Consider the following 20599-nt stretch of genomic DNA (forward strand, 5'->3'; position numbering starts at 1 on the left):
TTTCTGAAGCCAAGGAATAGCAACACATTATACCAACCAGTCTGTCTGACACACACAGGTGCTGTTCTATGGCCCATTTTTTTCAGTTTGTGGTTTATTAAAGAGGAAAGAGCAAGCTTTCTTGTAATTAACTGAAAATGCCTTCTTTGGTTGAATAAAAAGGATTGTACAAACATGGCACATCTGAGGACATGTCTGTACAAGCCTGTGTGGCCTGCACTATCCCCTGGAGCCTGTAGAGGGCAGCAGCACACTGGCTGACTCCAGGCAGCGTTTCAGTGAGCAAACTCCTACCAGAACCTTCCTCCTGGTCACCATGCCAAAGGTTGATTTGCCAAGCTCTTTCTGGCCTCTCAGTCTCTTTCAAGTTTGTTTTCTCCCCCGCCTGCTGTGCATCTCTCTCTCTCTCTCTCTCTCTCTCTCTCTCTCTCTCTCTCTCTCTCTCCCTCCCTCCCTCCCTCCCTCCCTCTCTCTCTTCCTCTCTTTCTCTTTCCCTCTCTGTTAAAATTATACACTGTGATGAGGTGGCCCCTCAACCGGAAAATGAAAACTTCAACAAAAAAGTCAGACAGGCCAACAACAACAAAGAAAAAGCCGGGGGAAAGGGGAAAGGGGGCTGTGAGGGAGAAAGCATTCAGAACAAGAAAAGGGCAGATGTTTCGTAAATATATGCAAAGCAAAACTGGGTGGACCCTGAAGACTTCCACAGAAAAACAGGCCAATCATTGTGCACTTCCTCCCGCCACACTGGTGGAGCTCTGCATGAGAGAGAGAGAGACAGAGAGAGAGAGAGAGAGAGAGAGAGAGAGAGAGAGAGAGAGAGAGAGAGAGAGAGAGAGAGGAGAGGAGAAAAAAAAGTGTGGCCTCGGGCACCCGCCTTTCAACGGTCAGTGCTGACATTCTGACTGAACATGTCCCAATTGTCCAAAGAGAACAAAAACATTTTCATCTCCCCACTGTGAACATTTTTGTTATGAGAAAAAGGCTGCTTCAAGAAATAGGAAGGCGGTTTAAGGTGAAGGGCAGCCGAGCTAGCCAGCAGAACCTTCTGTGTTTTAACTCTCCCTTTGCTGGCCCCCACAGAAAGTTTCAGGCTGAAATATAGCAGTGAGCAAGGCTGTGAAGGATGCTGGCTCTTCCCTAACTAGACCATATTGTTTGTGCAGAGAAATATGCATTAAAACATATGGATGCACTGTTAGGTATTAAGCATGTTAAATGCATGGAAATTAGGCAGATCCGTAGTGTTGGATGTATATAGTTCACACTCTTTTGCACATATTGCACACATACAGTGATGGCAATACTTTCTGTAACATATGGAAAAATAAATATTTTATCCGTGTGAGCTCTTATCAGTCTCCAGGGTCTGTTGAGAGGCAAGTGCTTCTTCTGTCTCTCTCTCCCAATTCTCTCCCTTCAGTGGGCTCCCACCCTCTCCTGCACATTAACAGGCTTTCCACTTACCAGCCTGGTTAGATTGGACAGGATTAGTCAGAACCTCCCTTTGATAAATAATTACTTAGTCACTGGATCAGGATAATTTAAATCAGTGACTCCTTCCTCAGCCTTTTTGGAGTGGCAACTATTTCCCTCCTCTGCTTCACAACTGTGGAGTGTCCAGGGAGGGGTTGGGGCAGAAGTAAAAGGCACTACCACTCCCACCTGGGGAGGGGGATTTAGGAAAACTGAGCACCACCAGATAGCGGCCATGTGCCCAAGGCAGGTTAGTTTGCATCTCTGAGCCACCATCTCCCCTGTCTGTAAAATGGGAACAGTGATACCTTCCAGCTGTGGGCTATGGGTAAGAATAAAGGAGATGAGCCAGGTTGTGTTTAGCACAGTCAGTGTTGGCCCAGGAACAAGTACTCTATGATGGTGCTTTTTGAAAAATATTAGTTCTGTGGTGTTCATTTAAGCTGTACAAGTAAGGCATCTTCATTTTAGTAATCTTTTGAATATCTAGGTCAGGGGCAAGGGCAGAAGGATTGTTATTGTAGTGAACAGAGAAGGAATGTTAGGCTCAGCAACCTCTTCCCACCCTGATCTCACCCCCCAGTCTCTTCTGTTCACATGCCTCTCATTGCTGTGGCTGCACTCAGAGCTCCTTGGAGCTGAGGGTCAAGCAAGCTACACTTGGCCTGCAGTAGCCCATGGGCCCGAACACTATGGTCTATTCATGAAACCAACCTACAGGACTCTTGCTTATCACGCCTTTTTACAATTTACCCTTTCACAACTTGGCCCAGTATTCTCACATTAATTTAAAATTTTTCATGATTAAAGCATTTTATTATCTCAATCCTTTTTTTTTTCCTTCTTGGCAGGGCTGATTTACAATATTTTTCACTGTCTCTCCTCACTGTAGTCAGGATCCTGGCAGGAAATAAATGGCACATGTAAAGTCCCCTCCCCCCCTTTTTGTTTTTTTGAGACAGGATTTTGTTGTGTAGCATTGGCTGTCCTGGAACTAGCTTTGAAACTGGCCTCGAACTCACAGAGATCCTCCTGCCTCTGCCTCCCAAGTGCTGGGATTAAAAGGTGTGTGCCTCTACTGCCCAGCTACATGTAAAGGTTTTAACTGAAGAGATGAAGGAACTGTGTAGATGAGAGCAAGAGGCACTCCCAAGTGATGGTGAAGTAGCAGAGGGATCAGCAACAATGGAGAGCTGTTGATCTCTGAAGGCGAAAGAGAGAGAGGGGGGGCGGCACATTCTCTGAACTGAGCCAGGGTGGCACTACGGTGGGCTGTGACATTCTCACTTCTTGCCGCTCCCATCCTCACATCTCTTGCAGAAGTCTTCTTTAGGCCTGATTCTAAGGAGGCTAGAGAACAAGTGAGCCCAGGGATTGGAGCCCTGAGAAGTCTCTGGGACAGGGAACAGTAGGTGGTTTGGAAAGATTCATTGGCATACCTATTGTTTCCCCTTTGCATTTCTTTCACACTTTTCCTCTCAATTATACTTTCTGGAAGGAAAAAAGGAAAATAAAATCAAATCAGTCCTCTGTTAGCTTCCATGTACCTATTTTGTCTGTTTGCCATTTATAGAGCAGGGAAACTGAATGCAATCTCACAAGCGGGGATTTGTTTGTGTTCCTTGCTACAATATCCCAATCCCCAGAATAGTGCCTGGCACCCAGTGAATGCTCAGTAAGTTGTAGTGGAGTAAGGAGATACACTCATCTCTGCTGTGCCAGACCCTCTCTATACATCATCTGGCTAAATTATCACAAAAGCATGAGTAAGCAGGCAGGCTTGAGCATGTGTACAGGTAATGTGATAAAACCCAGCACTTGCTCCAACCATCACTTTCGACTTGGGGAACAGGTACAGAGAGAGCACTGGAAGCTCTCAGGATATTCTCAGGAAGGGACACACTTTTGTAAAGTTCCCGTTTTTATATTTTCCCTGCCTTGGTGACTATTTCTTTTGTGTGTGTAAGGGCAGATACTACTAGGGTTATAATCCAACCTGCCCATTCCCCAGGGCCCAGGAGAAGATGAAACAACGTTCTGAGGCAAAAACAGGTGACTATGCCTTTCCTTGTAATTTCCAAGACCAGATTCCAATTCTTAGCTTTAGGTTTGTGCTCTCTGCAGCACAAGAATGGAGGAGCTTCAAAGAATACACAAACCTTGATACCAGACTATATCCTAGCGCAACTGCGCTACTGGCACAGCCATCACTTTATGTTGAAGTAAAATTCAGACGTGAGAAACTACTCAGATGTGAGGATTTCTAAGGGACTCCCTGCACATAAGGATAAATTATGCAATTAAGTTCCCTGTGTGATTATAGGCAGAAGTAGCAATTTACGGTCTTCTCGCATGTCATTATGGACTAGTCCCTCAATGTCCTTCATTCCCCTTCTTGGCCAGAAAGGCCTGTCCATCACCTACATACCAGCTATCATCAATTATCACCCAAGAGATCAAATGCATTACAGGTAAAAAAGACTCAAAATAAAATGTTAGCATCATTTCTTTCAGTTTGAGGTATACTAGGATAGCTAAAGACATGGGCAATATAAAGTAAAAAATCCTACTAGGCATCTAAGAGGAGGATTAGCCTCCCAGGGTTAGCATTTTCCAGAATCAGAGACTTCTGTAAATCACCATCCCATTACCTGCCTTATACCCTACAGAAAAGCTTACAAGTACAATTAAAATGCATAATTATTTTACATGCATAGCTTCTAAACAATTCAAATGTCTGGCTTTTCTTAGTGGAAAAAAAAGCATTTATTCATCTATTAGTTTTAATATGATTAGTAAATTTTCCTTAGTTTCCTGTGGCTATTGACTCACCTACCCTGTCTTACTTTCTTGTGGGGATATATTTCTACAGAAACACCCTGTGTACAAGAAATCCAATCAGCTACACAGAGCCATGCACCCAAGAGGGCAGAGCAGACCTGGCTTGATGGGATGGAAATATGGTGGAAGGAGCCCAGAGTCCCACAGGAAGCCTTGTCTCCTTACAGTTGCAAGGAAGCAACAACATGGCTGTGTCCCAAAGATCATGTAGGCATAGGCAAGCTAATCTGGCTCAGAGATTTGACTGGGGTGACATGGAATGACAAGCAACTGCCAGATTCAATAGACTGACAGATGATGAGCCATAAACACAGGAAGAAGAGCTACTACCATCTTGGGAAGAGGCACACATGACCAAGCAGAATAGCTCCAGTCCCTGCAAGGTATACAGAGATCCAGCGTGACACAGCCACCAGGAAATGGGAGACAGATAGGAGAGAACACTGCCCAGGAAGCCATGCATGCAATGAATGCTGGTAGATGAAAACAGCTGAGGTATTGGGACTGGTCGCCTAAGAGATGAAGGTGCATCTAAAAGATGAAGCTACTTGAAATTTTACCTGCTTTTACAATTGTGTGGTTTATCATCATCACCATCACCATCATCTATTAAACAAAGTAGACTAATTTACTGGAGGCATAGTGTACTTACAGCAGTTTTCAGATAAATGGTGTCACTCTTCAGGTAAGTCACTCCAAGGCTTGGGCCTAGTGCAGATGTTCATTGGGGCAGGGGACAGAGAGCGGCTGCATCTAGCATAAACAAACAATAAAATAAACAAGGTCATTTAATGAGTGTGATGTGATTATGGCATTCTTTGTTATTTATGTAACAGGTTTTGAAAGAGATGAACTAAGGAACACGATTGAGGCTGGTTCTGCATCTTTTTTCCACAGTGTTTCTGCTGACTGCTGGGATGATCTGAGACATCAGAGCACCCTGAGTGCAGATGAAGCGGCTTTGGAAAGGTGAGTGGAGGTGAGGTCAGAAAGACTGAGGACAGTATCTTTCCAACTTGGCCCAGCCAATTCTTCTGATGTTTTACATGTATTGGTTGATTATTAGCTGGCACAAATTATACCTATTTGTGGAACACATAATGTTATCATGATATTTTGAGGTTTGTGTTCATTGTGGGATAGACAAATCAAGTTACATATTTTGTTTTGTGGTGATAGTTTATTTTTTATTTTTTTTAATCCTAGGGCAGGTAGTAAACTATACATCACAGCAGCTGCTTGGAGAAAGAGAATGAAAAAGGGGGAAATCTCTGAACTTATCTTGTCTAGAATAAAATATTTGTTTAGACTAGAAAAATGTCTAAATAAAATTGCGTATTCTTTGAACATCCCCATAGCTTATGTTAGCCACCATTTTATTCTCTGCTTCTATGAATTTGGCTTATTTTGGGTACCATATCTAAGAGAGAGCATGTATGTTTATCTTTCTATGCCTGGATTATTTCACTCATGTGGCAATGACGAGACTGCCTCTCTTGAAAGGCTGAGTAGTACTGCACAGTGTTTGTGTGTATCCCAGCACTGGTATTTTTGGCTCCCTTCAGTCTCTCCCTTGCTACTGCTCAGGCATTGCTTCTCCTCAAGACTGCCACTTACCTGGTATGGATTCTTGCCTTCTCTATTCCCCTTGCAGAGAACCGAAGTCTCCCTTCCTTATCTTTAACCCCAGGGAAACTATAGATTATGATCTATCTCCAGGGGCCTCCAGCTCACTGCCCCTTCACCCCTGACATTCCTGCCTTTTCAGTCCTGCTCATGGTTCACTTTGTTCATGAAACTCACACACCTTTGTGATGGGGCAAGACACTGTCCTGATTGCCTGTCTCTGTGTCTCCAGTCTGCTGCTCTGTGTCCTGCACTTTGTTTGCTTGTTTTCCTTCTCCTCTTCCCTTGATGGGTAAATTCTTTAGCATCCCCCACTCCCACCCCCTGCAGGCTTTGTGTAGAAATCTTGTCTGGACCCCAACAAGAACTTTCCCAGGGAATATCTACATTGCTATCTCTAGTTCTTGCTTTCTGCATGGCTACATACCCATCTTCTAAAGTCAGCTAGTGACTGACTTTATTTATTTATTTATCATTTGGTCACCCAGTGTGTGTACTAGGAGACCCTTGGAAAAGGTGAGCAGTTCAGGGTCTCTAACTCTCCGAAGCTTAACATCTCTGTCAAGTATTATCAGCCTCTTTTAAATTAGAAACTTTCAGACAAACCTCACTTGTCTTTTCCTCCAAATCAGTTGCTACCCCATAGTTGGTGCTACCTCTACTCCATGGCTTGACTATAGTTGAGCAGTTATCCTGATGTGTTTGCCTTTCCATATCCAATCACCTGACAATCCCACAGTTCTTCCTCTGGCCAACTTTCTTGAATCTACTTGTTTTTGGTACCAAACACCATCACCTCTTTACTGCCCGCTGCCAGATCATCGGAGGACATCTCCTGACTGCCTCCATTCTTCTAGTTTCTTTTCATTTTACACGGACACTCGGCCTTTCTACCATCTTTACATTAGTGCTCTAAAGCACCACCCTAAGCACATTCCTCTTGTGTACAAAACTCCTTTGTTGACTGCATTAAAGTCAAACTTCTCAACTTGACATTGAGTATGTTATAAGGTGGCCCCATCCAATTTTCAATTCTTGTCCCTATCGTTCATTCTATACATCAGCAAAGCCCTACTCTTTCCCATATATTCATGCTACTTTTCTCTCATTCCAATGTCTATCTATAGCTTCTTTATGGGACATTAATGACACCTCATTTAGGAGTCATTTCTCAAAGGGAAATGCCCTTGAATCCCCTGGCACATTCTACTGACACTGATCACTGTATCATTTCTCTCCCCACTCTTGAAAAGCAGAGACAATATCTCAGGGTAGAGGCTTCAGAGATAGCCTGAGAAGCAAATTTTCTCTCTGACCCCATCTTGTACTCCTCTGTCCTGCCTCTTCTCAATGCAATACAAGTCACAGAAGTAAGAGAGTATTTTCTGCAAAGCAGGATATGGGAATTAGAACACCTTTCCTAACAGCAGATCATGAAGCTTAAAAAACATCATTCTAATCTTCTCATGCCTTTCTGTGTAGGAATAGGCCACAAATGTTCCGACATACCTTGTTTGAAGTAGATTATAAGACCCCAGGTTAAGGAAGGGTCCTGTCCATACCCAGGTAGAAGGAACGCTGCACAGAGAGGCCAGCAAGAATCTGAACAGACAGGCCTTTCTGGGTTTCTGTGCTCAGTCTACTACCATTAGGTCACACCCCTTTTGACCAATCATATTTCCACACAGCTTCCCGTTCTCTAGCCAGCTTAAACATGGAGAGTTCACCCTGTATCCTTAGGTATTCATCCTGAAGTCTCTACTTTCAGGTGGAATTGTGGTCCAATGCCTTTCTTGAGCTTTTCTCTTGTGACTGTCTCTGGGTATAGGGCTGTTGGCAATGTCTGTTTATGGTGTGTAGAATAAGGACAACATCTCCTTTCCTTCCTCCAGAGTGCAATTCCTTGCATATGGATGTGTGTTCAGCTGACGTTAGCTGAGTGGAATTCCAAAGGAATAAGGAATCTTGCTTAGAAGGGTATAGAAACTGAGGATGAACTGAGAGGACTTGAGGCTCATCTACTCCACTGTCCTCACCCTCAGATGTGGAGATTAGGGGAGCCGACTTCTCAAGATCCTACCCTTGTTAACAACTAAGCAAGGATATCTGTCAGTGCCTGATGAATACCAATAAGCCCAGCAGACCACCAAGAGTAATGGCCAGACCAAAAGACCAGGCTAGAGACAGGGAGAGCTTGAGGGAATACTGTTTCAGAACTAACAAACTTGTTTCACTTATTAGCTTCAACAAACTGAGCAAATAAATACCATTTTATAGTTCAATAGCACCTTAAAATGAGGGTGGATCATAAAAACAAAGAAGCAGATTTTTCTAATATCACCAGCAGTAATAATTATGATAACAATGAAAATACCATTGGAGTGATAAACTCAGACTGAAGACTAGGATGAGGCTCCTCCCACTTTGTAAAGGCCATGGCTTTGGCTACAGTTCCTGGTGGGAACAGTCTACATAATTCTACGGTTAAATTCATTATAGCCAGTTGGCAGTCTTGCTACATTAACACTTCTTTTCCCAGCTTGCTTTGCTCACTCTTCATGCTCAGGACGTGCTTAAATTTGCACTTCTTTTTCTCTTTATTTAATGATTTACTCATAGAAATGTGCAGATGGCTGTCCCAAGTCTCTTCTCATTTTCTTGCCTTGTTTCCTTCCAGGAATGGAAGAAATAGTATTTGTTCCACTTCCCCTCTGACCTCAAACAGAATTATTTTTTCCCCGTAGTCCCAAATAAAAAGTTTAAACAAAACAAACAAACAAAAAACCCAAACCAATCTAAAACTAAAACCAGGAACAACTAACTGTCTTGGGATAGTGTTGCTTACCATAGCAAGTAGAACAGGGCTTCTAGGAGCTAGCAGTTATTCTCACTGGCCAGGAGAGCTTCCTCTTAAACATCAGTATATAGTAAAGGCTCTACAGTACCACATGGTCTCACCAACACAGTATTGCCCAGCAATAATGGTAACAAGCCATCAAACCATTTTTGGCTGGTACAGTGGAAAGGTGCTATGAGTTGACCCATTTGCCTTAGCAGCCACACAACCAGGAAAACTGTTCACTGTTCTTCCTAACATATCATATGGCTAGAGATTATTAACAGTTCGCCACACTGAACTTTCTTCTCCTTCATCTCCTGGCAACTACATTAAGGTAATAAAGCAAATCACTGATCAATATTCTCCCACATTTCAGTGAACAGTTACCTGGCAATACACAGATATCTTCTATGTAATTAGTTAAGTGTACACGTTCGGGACACATACTAGTTTACTAAAAGTGTGAAATTTATAATTAAACAGAGGCATAATCTTCCTGTCCTTTAATCAGACCCCTTTCCTTCATATCCTGCTGCTATGATCTTTCAGTTTTTGGCAAACCATCTTCTACCCCTATTTCCTTATTTCCCCTCTCAGGTGCTGGCACACGCCGGAGGGTCTATAATCAGTGCTACTTCGTGGTCTGTTTTTTTTTTTTTTTTTTTTTTTTTTGCTTAAAGAGAAGTTACACTCCAAAAAAGAGTCAATGAAAATGACTTCATGGGTTTTCGTATTTATTCCCTTTTAATGACTTCTGTATATCCAGCTGTTGTCTCTGCCTCTTACATCACCACTGTGATAAAGAGCTGCCCTTAGACTTCAGCAAGTCTCTTGATGGCATCAGATTCGGAACAAAGAGAGGGTCCCTTCTCTTCACCCTGCTGCTTTACTGGCATCTCTGCACACTTGCCTTGGAAGCCATCTCAGAGTAGAGCCGCTATGGAACACAATGCCACATGTCACATGAGAAACTGTCTGCTGAGGTCTGCCTTCATTGTGGCCTTTGCTCCTCACTCCTCAGAGATCATCAAACCAATGTAAAATGGAAGCTCGCATAAATGGTACAGTGAAAACAACAGCGACAATTTACTACTTATCTACATTTTATCAGGGACCACACATCTGCATATATGAAAACATTTTCATTTAACTTTTTCAGCCATGTTGATTAATAAGCCCAGTTTATGGAGGAGGAACAATGACTCAGTAAGCTCACGGAACAAGTCTGTGATTAGAAAGCTTGAAGACGGTGAGGCTAGACTCTAAATGTACCTCCTTCTGACTCTGTTCTTGTCACTCTAAGATAGTTCTCCACAGAGTGGAAGTGCATTGCCAGTTCCTTCTTTCATCCCACACAGAGTCATGTCCTTGAGAGTCTATAGTCACTGAGAAGAAAATGGCCTTGAAACTACCAATATGCATAGTTCATTTCTAACTCCTTTCTAATTAGAGATGGGAGTGTCTTCTATCAGTCTCCCATTCTAACTAGCACACAAATCACCAGTATTTCTGAGTCAGCATGTCTGGCTGTAGTCTGCAGTTCTGCATTTCAGCAAGCTCCCAGGTGATGCTGATGCTATAGGTCTGGGTACCACAGGTCTTACATCTGACATCCTCTTTCTTAATAGGGGTTTGTTCTCGAGGGTGCAGTTCAGCTGCACAATATGGCTTCTGATTCTGGGTCAGTTTGTCAGTCATTAGACATCACAATTTCAGGAGTTTCTGACATGAGTCTACAATTGTTTGTAGATTTCCATTAATTTCCCTCAACTTCTAAAACTTCGAAATGATAATGTCTCAAACATGCCACATTCCCATTTTTACATTATTGTTATTTTTAACAATAATTATCTGGTAATAATTCAAATAACACCTTTCCTCTGAGAAATTCAATGAGCTTTACTAACCTTAATTGTCTAACAGCAATTCCCAGGTGTAGAAAAAGCTGTCTCAAAGATCACAGTAAATTTAAAATTGTTCTACTTCCCTCATTTCTTCACTCTAAATGAAGTGGTGAGTCAGTGGTGAGGGTGACTAAAGGCAAAGACCAACTAGTTCATAATCTGAAGCACAAGGGATTTCACAACACAAGGGTAAATGCAAGAAAAGAAATAGCCAGTAGTGAGCAGTGTGTGTGTGTGTGTGTGTGTGTGTGTGTGTGTGTGTGTGTGCGCGCGCGTGTCTGTGTGTGCATGTAAGAGAGGGGGAGAGGAAGGAAGGGGGAGGGGAAGAGAGAAAGATTCAAAAAGAATTTAAAGGAACAAGAGAAAGGATGAAAACTCTAGAACTACCGGGATGACATTAGCTTAGTCATTGAACTTCTAGGTGGATCACCCTCTCCATTTGTAAAAACAAGGGATGGGTTTTTTATTTCAAGATCCCTTAAAATTTTAATAGCCTCCTGAGAAGAAAAATGTGGGAACTACATAGCTCATCACCTCGGGAAGTCATTAAACCTATTTAAGAAATCTATTTGACTTTTAACTTTTTAACTAATTATCTGGAATGAATTCCCAAATCAGTATTAGTAATCCCACCTGATGGAAACTGGTGACAACCATTAAACAAGGAAAGCACAAAAGACAGCCTGGCCAGACTGATCAGGAACCCTAGCTTCAGCTTCTCGATGCTGTGAGAGCCATTTCCAGTTTTACATTTTAGCTCATTAATTAACCACCAGTTAGTACTCATACCTCTGATGGCTCAAAAACCCCTGGAATGGCCCAGCCAACAGAGTGAAATCATAGTCCAACTGTGTGTCACAGTAAATCTATGTTAATTTTCTCCATGGAGACCCCTGATACCTTTTTGACAATTCACAAATTGTTAATAAGAGCTGTACATCCCCAAAGCCTAGTATTCCAGACAGTGGGCTTTTATTTAAAACAAGAGAACTGGGGATCAGGTGATGTACAGTGGTATGATTTTTTTTTTTTTTTTTGGCTTAAATGAAAACCCAGTTACAGTACAGCCATCTTACCCTCTCCATTCTAAGTCATTTTTAACTGACGCCTTCCTGCCAGAGAGTCTGTCACAGGCCCTGGTGACTTTAAGGTCTCTAAATTCTGAAATAAAGATATAACAGATGCATTGTTTTTGACCAGAATGTTTCCTGGTACATCAGTCTTTTATACTTTGTTGCTTGTATTATATTTCCTGTACTAACCATTACACTTTTCTGGAAAAACAGGTACTAGGAAACATCACAGTAGCTTTGCCCCAGATAACACACTCTAAGAGAATTTTACTTTCTTTGTTCTGTTCCCTCACCTTGGTGACAATTTTGGCTATCACAAACTAAATGCTAATCACGTGGTAAACACACCTTTTCATTCACTGTTTAACTTAATGTCTTATAATTACTCCTCACAGTATTTTATACATAGACAAGGCAGCTGAGGTCGCTGAGGAAAGACATAGTTATTTGCCATAGGGCATGAAGTTAGGAGCAGAGAAGGATGTAACATCAGGTTTTAATCACACTGCCCTGAGGGTGGCCTGTAGCAGCTTGTAATCACTAACCCACTGACCTCCTGCCTTCATTCCTGTCCTGTCATCTGGGGTCCTCATCACAGGCTTTTGTTAGAAACCCCATCGTGGGTTTCTATTGCCTTCTTTTGAACCTTTTATACTTCTTAAAATCCGCTACACTTGATTCATGCCCTCCCTACATTAATACTTGAATCTAAATCACCACCACTACCCCTGACCCCCATACTGGGGACTGAACTAGAGGCCTCTGGCATGCTAGGCATTTGCTCTGCCACTGAGCTATACTCTGACCCACCACTTCTGTTCCCCAGACCTTCATTATCATTCTTCAGTTACTACTTGGCCCTTATCCTCTCTTTAAATTACTCTTTTGAGGTCTCACATGTCACTTCAACTCTTCCAATCCTAGCTTTAAATTCACCATTCTTAATGTGTAAAGAGCCTACTTTTCAAATATTAATCTCTGATCCCTGCTGTTTTTCACTTGGCATCTTTGTTCAGTTTGACCTCAGCCCATCACTGATCATTGAGTTTTGTCTTAGTAACCTTCAGGTTTCCTGTCCTCTTCAACTTTTCTTTTCTTTTTTTTTTTTAAAGGTTTATTTATTTATTATGTATACAGTATTCTGCCTCCATTCCCATATGCCAGAAGAGGGCACCAGATCTCATTATAGATGGTTGTGAGCCACCATGTAGTTGCTGGGAATTGAACTCAGGACCTCTGGAAGAACAAACAGCCAGTGCTCTTAACCTCTGAGCCATCTCTCCAGCCCCTCTTCTCAACTTTTATGTGTATAGCATCCCCTTAATTTCTTCAACACATGAATCCAGACTACTGCTTGTTGCTAGTTGCTGCCCTTGGCACAAGGCCCCCTCTACCTGCTCCCATCTTGGGCCTCCGACTCTGCCTATTGTTTCCACGTGCAAACCTTAGTATATCTAACTTTTGTCATATCCTGCTCATACTCTGTTTTCTTTCTCAGTTGACAAGCATGGCTCCGATGCTGCCCCACAGAATGCTAGGTTTACAGACTTTAGTCTCCTTTAATCACCTCTGGCTTTCTTCCCCACACTTGATTCTCCCCTCCTAGGCCCTCCCCTCCAGTCCTCACTTCTTGTGCCTCCTGGCTTCATCACAACATAATTTCTCACTTGATTTTCAACTCTGGACCTTCAAATCCTGGTATATCTCAAAGTGAGTTTATCGGATACTAGTACCTTAAAAACCATCATAAGAAGAAATAGGTCGGTGGAGGGAAAAGAAAGGGAGCACTGGCTGCTCTTCCAGAGATCCCTAGTTCAAGCCCCAGACTCCACAAGTCCAATCACAGCCATTTGGAGCTTCAGTTCCAGGGGATCCACACTCCCTTCTGACTTCTGCTGGCACCAGGCACACACACGGTGCTTGGAAATACATGCAGTCTAAGCTCTCATACACATAAATTAACTAGTTTTTAAAATTAAAAGTTGGGCTGGTGTAATGGCTCAGTTTGTGAAGACAATTTCTGCTAACTCTGAGGAGGATCCCACAAGCCTGACCTCCACTCCTGCTTATGCCATCTCCACCCAGCCCCCAACGCGGCATAAGGACACACACACAAATGACTTTAAAAAATCTTAAAAATGTTTTGGTCAAATAAATTTAGGAAGCCCTACATGCTTTGTTCCCTCTTGTATGCTCACCATATACACAGAGACAGGTGTTGAGGAACCCATATTTGCCCAAGCTTATTGGATTAATGGAATTATTTCACCTAAGAAAATGCCCAAGGAAAACCAGGGGAGAGCTTTTTCTTTTCCTTTTCTTTTCTTTCCTTTCCTTTCCTTTCCTTTCCTTTCCTTCTCCTCTCTCTCTCTCTCTCTCTCTCTCTCTCTCTCTCTCTCTCTCTCTCTCTCTCTCTCTCTCTCTCTCCCTATGATGAAAGTTATTGAGTGCCTATAAAACAGAGTCTTTCTGTTAATACTCCATTTAGTATTAACCTGTTAACTTTTAAAGGGTCAGAGAGAGAATCACATTTGTGTCCCTAAGCTTCTGAACACATCACTTTGGAAATAACAGTATACCATCTTTGTCACCTTTCCTTTCATAGCAGAGCTTTCTTCCCATTCAAGGCCTGTAAGAAGTTACATATTCCTTACAAAACCTTGTTGTGAGAAATGCCTTGCCCGATATTGACCTCTGACATTGATTTAGCAGCTAGATAAATAGTTATTGTTTTCTGTCTGCTTTCTGTATCATTTGGAAGTGTGTCAGTTGTGTAGGGAATAGGCCTCCTCATAGTTTACTGAAACATCATCACCTACTGCAGGCCTCTGCACACATTAGGATGTTACAGCCATGTTATTGGTTGTCATAGCTATTGGAGGCCTGATCTGACTTCTGTAGGGGACTGTTTATGAGCATATAGGCCCAGGTAGAATGTATGATACTTTGTAAAGATACACCATCCACTATTATTGCTGTTGCTTCTACAAATGCCACTGTGTGTCTCAGGTTTTTGAAAAAGATCTACAAAAGCAAAGGCTGCCCTATTAGCTATAAGTGAGACACTGCCTTAGTTGATATCAAACAGGGAGATAGAAAAAAAATAAAGAACACCAAACAAACTGTGAAGGGAAGCCCTGGGACATGCTTTTATACCAAGGAAAATTTCTATTCATGACCATTAAATCATGGTAACCTGATGAAAATAAAAGACACCATCAGGCCATGCAACAAATGTCTCTAGAATTCTCTGCCACTTTTCACCCATATAGTAGCCTCTATCTCCAGTCAGTCGGGAGACACATTGTGTTGTGTAAGCTAAGGCAGCTTGGCAGCCCCAAACAGTGAGTTCTGTCTTCCCATAAAGCTGGTTACTGCCACCACACAGATAGCCCTGGGGAGGTCTTCCCAGGCCAGTGCAGAGCAACCAAATAGCAAAGGGCTTTGAGTTCTGCAGATTAGATGTTATCTGGGTAGAGACTTAACCTATTTCCTAATAGTGAGTTTGTGCTGAGACTGGGTGCATGAACAGGGAGTTTGCCTGTGTGCAGGAAGAGTACTGCTTTCTTCCATAAAAAACTGTGGGAACAGATGACTTTCATAACTTATATGAAGACTAAGTGGACTTTAGATATTGTCTGTGTAGTATTTCACTTTCTTCCTCTATTAAAAATTGCTATACAGAATTAAATTAAAAATTATTTTATAAATAAGAATGTTTACTTATGTTTTACATTAAAAAAGGTAGAGAGCATGTGAAATAGCAGAAACATTTATGAAATTTTGTATCGTTCACAGTTAATAGTCTTAAGAGTAAATCACGATGGTGATCATTACTAGTAATCAATAACAGTGTTTTATAACATGAAATTCTATTGTGGGGGACTACTGTACTGGCTTGATGAGACTATACGGCTAGACAGTTCTGTCATTTCTACACTCCAAGTTGTCTTTCTGTGTGGCTTACACACAGTGTAAGGGCAGCTTCACACCCGACAGATGTGAAGCTGGTGCAGGCCTGCTACTGTCTAAGTCAGGGAGGCTTTCTGCAGTGAGGAATCAGCTTCTTTTTGTAGCAAAAGTGATTTGTTTCCAGGGTCTGGGTGAAGCCTAAGATGTCCACATCTTTATGGGATATCACTGGTAGGGACAGGAAGACACTGCTGGGGATACTCTATTTCACTGGGGTAGACACAGGAATGGGTCTCATGGTACCTACCCCCCTCCCTCCCTCCCTCCCTCCCTCCCTCCCTCCCTCCCTCCCTCCCTCCCTCCCTCCTCTCCCTCTCTTTCTTCTTTCTGGTTTTTCAAGACAAGGTTTCTCTGTGTATCCCCAACTGTCCATGAACTCTCTCTGTAGACCAGGCTGGCCTCGAGCTCACAGAAATTCACCTGCCTCTGCCTCCTGAGTGCTGGGATTAAAGGCGTGCACCACCAACACCTGGTACATGATACTTTCTTTAAGAGTAAGCTCCCATCATGATTCACACAAATGAGATGCTTAAGGCCTGGGGTAGGGAAGAGAGGAGGGAAGGGGAGGCATTTCAGTGCCTGGCAAATAAATGTATTCTAAAACAAGATTTTCAGCAGAAAATTCTTTTTATTTTATTTTTTAACTTTCCTAAAAAATGTCCAGGTTATCAACAAACTTTGTAGCAAACTTGAAAAGGAGAGTCCCAGACTGAGAACCAGATCTGCACATTCTCTCTGCATCTGAAAGTGGATCTGCATGACCCTGGTCAGGTCACCAACTTTTCCTAGCTATAAATGTATGTATGTATGTATGTATGTATGTATGTATGTATGTATGTATGTATGTATAAAATCATGGACAAAGAACGCTACCATTAAACACTGAGCTGGTTCCCACCTGAAAGGTGGTATTGAGATGCACTGCCTGTCCCACACAGTTGTGAAGGTGACCTGCAAATTTATGGGCACTGTGGAGTTGGTGCAATCTGGAGGAACCCGGGAAGGGTCTTGAGTCTGTGTGACAGCTGAGAAGCCAGCCTGTGTCTGCTGGAGTTTGGGGAGGCACTGTAATAAAGGAGTACTAACTCGAATACCATTCCACTTTGTTCCCCTGGCATGCTGAAATCACCACCTGAGGGAAGTTCTGAGAGTGGGTGAGACCAACACTCTACTTCCAAGCTTTCTAAATCAAAGGCCTGGAGAGTCCTGTGCTTCGAACAGGTTCGGGTTCGTTCCTGAATACCAGGTGTGTCTGAATCCTAGGGAGGAAGGTTGGATGTCACTGCTCCTGAAGCCTGGTTTTTCCTGTACCTAGTTCCAGACACATGAATTTATCTGGCAGTCCCAGGAGACAGAAAGGATCCAGAATTAGCAGGAGCCTCCTTTCCTGATAACCTAAGTGCCCTGATTGAAAGGCAGAGGTATCAGGAGAATGGCTGCACGGAGTCGGCATTGATTTCTCCAGCCTTTGTCTGTGTCTGGTTTCTGTCTCGCTTGGAGGTGGTTACTGTTACTACAAGCAGCATGAATCATGTCTCTGTTAAAAAACAGAGCTTCAATTGTCTTACATAACCCCTGGTAACTGAACATCTAATAATAGCAAGCCATTTCCAGGTAGGGAATCTGTCTACCTCCCAGACACACTCATACACATGCATGCACATATGCACACACATTCTCAATTCCTCACACAGTGTGACAAACAGGAGGAGGCCAAGGGCGAAAGGGGACGGACAGCCCAATTGATTTTCCCATATTTTGTAATATATTGAATAATCATGCATCGTGGGATAACCAATATGTTTAACTGAACTTGTTTAAGGAAATATAGGAAACAAGCATTCATCTTGAAAAGTATTTGAAACAGCCAAGGGCTCCAAACACACAAGGCAGATATATTCTCTAACTCTTTCCTAGTGTACAGAAACATCAAACCCAAAGGACAAAAGAGGCAGTTATTTCACTGTAGTGGCTGCTAGTGTGCTCTGTTAAATTGGAGTTTCAAAGGGCTTTTTCTCATCTCCTTTATGTTTCACCAGAGTATATTCCAAAGTTTCTTGGCTCTGTTTACTGCATACATTTCTAGGGAGGGAAAAGGAACTGAAAGCATGGCTTTAGTGTCTCCCCATGCAGGACATATTGCATTACACACTGTCCCTAAACTTCTCTCTTTGTGTATGTGTGTGGGTGTGGGGGTAACTGCATGCATTTCTCTCATGAGCTCTGGTCTGCCATAAGCTAGGAGGACTTTCCACACGTGATTTCCTCCCAGCCACCTGTTAAGATGATTAATCAAAAGACCAGTGATAGGAAAGGCTGAAAACATGATTTAAAAAGATCACAAAGGTAAGTTCTCTCTCTCTCTCTCTCTCTCTCTCTCTCTCTCTCTCTCTCTCTCTCTCTCTGTGTGTGTGTGTGTGTGTGTGTGTGTTTCTCATCTGTGGTGGTACCCACATGTGAAAGCCAGAAAAGGATGTCCTGTCTGCTCCTATGTCACTGTCTCTGCCTTATTCCTGAGAAAGGGTCTCTCTATGAACTAGAACTTCACCATCTGGCAAGACTGGATGGTTAGTGAGCCCTGCAGATCTCCCTCTCTTTACCCCAGTGCTGGGATTACAGGTGCATGCAGCCATGTCCAGCATTTTATGTGGGTATTGGGGTTCTGAACTCAAGTCCTCATGATTGCAAAGCAAGGAATCTTACTAAATGAGCCATCTCCCCAGCCCCCAAAGATAATTTCTTTTCTTTAAATCACTCATTTGATTGAGGATCAAACGGGGTCTTGCTAGTGAGTTAAAATATTTATGAGGAAAAATATTACAAAGATATCTATGTCTGTATTTCTTCACTGCCTCATGTTTTCCTCTTATGGGAAATCACAGCCAGGACCTAATTTTAAATCATGCACCCCCAGGAGTCAGCACCCCCAGATATTATGGAAAACTTTATGGAAAATTACAGACAGAGAACTTACATCCTGCCACTCATTTGGGGGAGGCCCACAGGAGGAAAACTTTCTTCTTTCTTTTGACTGTTCATCAGTATGAAACAGTGGATAGACTAGTTCAAATGCAACGCTTAGAGGACTAGCACCTGGCTATTCTACATGCTCTTCAGTAGCATAGGCACAATGAGATAGTCACCTGTCAAGGTAATGTGTGTTCCTGCAAATTGGATAAACTTTGCTTACTTCTTTTAGGACTGTTCCTAATCCATAAAAGCAGGAAAGTGTTGAATTGAAGAAGAAAACACATAGAAAAGAAAATAAGAGGAAGGAGATCTCTATTATTGCTACCTGAACATCTGGCTAGAGCTGACCAAAAAACTCCTGATTAGTATTCTCTGGGGGTTTTGCTACATGCCATATGGATATTAAAGGAAATGAGTTCTAGTTTTTTTTTCCCTTCACAAATATCCAAATGCAGAGCAGTGGGGAGGGATCTTGACCACTGAATCACCCTGCATCACAGTAGGATCACAGTGGTGGGACGCAGCTGCAGAGGCTAGACTCTTCTGTTTATTTCATAGGCTTTGTGAATTAAATTATTCTTAAAATTGGTATGCTGGTGGACTAAATATTTTAATAAAACAGCCTTGAGACACCACAATTTTCTTCACAAAAGGCTATTCCCTCTAACTGTTGTGAACATTGCCAAATGGTTCCTACTTAGGGAATAGCAGGGCTTTTCCTCTCCTCTTGGCTTCAAGCACCAGGCTCAACCCATGCCTGTGTGAGATGACTATACTTACCTGAGATTTCAGGGCACTGTGTCAGCCAGCTCCTTCACAGTGGTGAGGCTGGCATCTGAGCAAGGACTTTATGGGCCACACACATTTACAGTGTAAAAATGGATTATGATGTTACTTTGCATTGCAACAGTGAAGTATTTCTGGATCATTGCTGACAAGTAGATCATAATAACCATATGTGGGCAACAAACCACACAGCATTGTATCAGAAGCTTGGAACTAATATTTCCAAATGATTCTGAAAGGTTTTTTTGGGTACTTTTTCCTGCCCCTTTCAACAACCATTTATTGAATGTCAGCTGTCAGTGATGGACTTTTTATCCACGAAAGGGAGCTGGGCTATGCCAGACACTTGCCATGTTCTTTCTCTTCTATACTGAACAAAACATCAGCAAAACACTAAGTAGTTTTGAGACTGATAGGCAATCCATTTGTAGTAACTGGTATGATGATAGGAACTGGGGACACTGATGATAGTGGGAATTACTTCCTTACAAAGGCACAGCAGTTTAGACACATCTTAGGCACAACTCACACACTGCAAATGAGAAACTCTCACCATACTATTTGTACCTCCCAACAAATGTCTGTAGCTCTAGAAATTTGAAAAGTCTAATATGTTTCAAGACAGTCTTACAGGTATTCTAGCCATCATACAAAAGGATGTAGATGTCCATCTGGTAAGCTTCTCAATATTTGTGTAATATTTAGGATACATCTGAGAGCCCATCTTAACTAATATATTAATTTATAGGAAACCAGCAATTAATTATTATAAAATAAACTTCTCCAAAGCAATTAATTGCAAAGCCAGTTGGTAATCAAGATTCAAAAAAGCAGTGTTGCTAGAAGAAGCCAAGTTAGAATTCTCTAAAGTGATGTCAGAGGAACTGAAGAAACTACAGGGTGATTTGACTGAACGCTCCCTGAAGATTTTGGATCCCTATCTGTGTCTAAGCTCTTGTAGATCATAGGTGAGGCACTGAATGCATAGTCCTCCATGCAAAGCAGGGGTGTTAGGAGGGCTGGCTCTTAGGCTTCCTTCCTGTTATAGCATTTGATGATTCTACAGGAAGAATGATGAAGGGACATTTCCCCTTCCTATTTAGATAAACATT

At 42.3% G+C, this 20599-nt stretch overlaps 1 protein-coding gene across 12 annotated transcripts in view; it reads right to left on the reverse strand.

Moving 5' to 3' along the window:
- Positions 1-20599, reverse strand: part of Zbtb20 (zinc finger and BTB domain containing 20) — a 760216-nt gene that overhangs the window by 70170 nt on the left and 669447 nt on the right. For 9 of the 12 annotated variants that reach the window (XM_027412659.2, XM_027412661.2, XM_027412660.2 and 6 more), the window contains 2 exons: positions 4970-5070; positions 2916-2967 (listed from right to left, as the gene is read on the reverse strand). In XM_027412659.2, the coding sequence (XP_027268460.1) occupies positions 2916-2935 (20 nt within the window). In that variant the 5' untranslated portion in view covers positions 2936-2967; positions 4970-5070. The remainder of the gene's footprint in view (positions 1-2915; positions 2968-4969; positions 5071-20599) is intronic. The other 3 variants (XM_035444554.1, XM_035444553.1, XM_035444552.1) reach the window with 1 other exon arrangement.

Source organism: Cricetulus griseus, chromosome 4 (genome assembly GCF_003668045.3).
Source record: "Cricetulus griseus strain 17A/GY chromosome 4, alternate assembly CriGri-PICRH-1.0, whole genome shotgun sequence".
In the NCBI taxonomy this organism is placed as follows: Eukaryota; Metazoa; Chordata; class Mammalia; order Rodentia; family Cricetidae; genus Cricetulus; species Cricetulus griseus.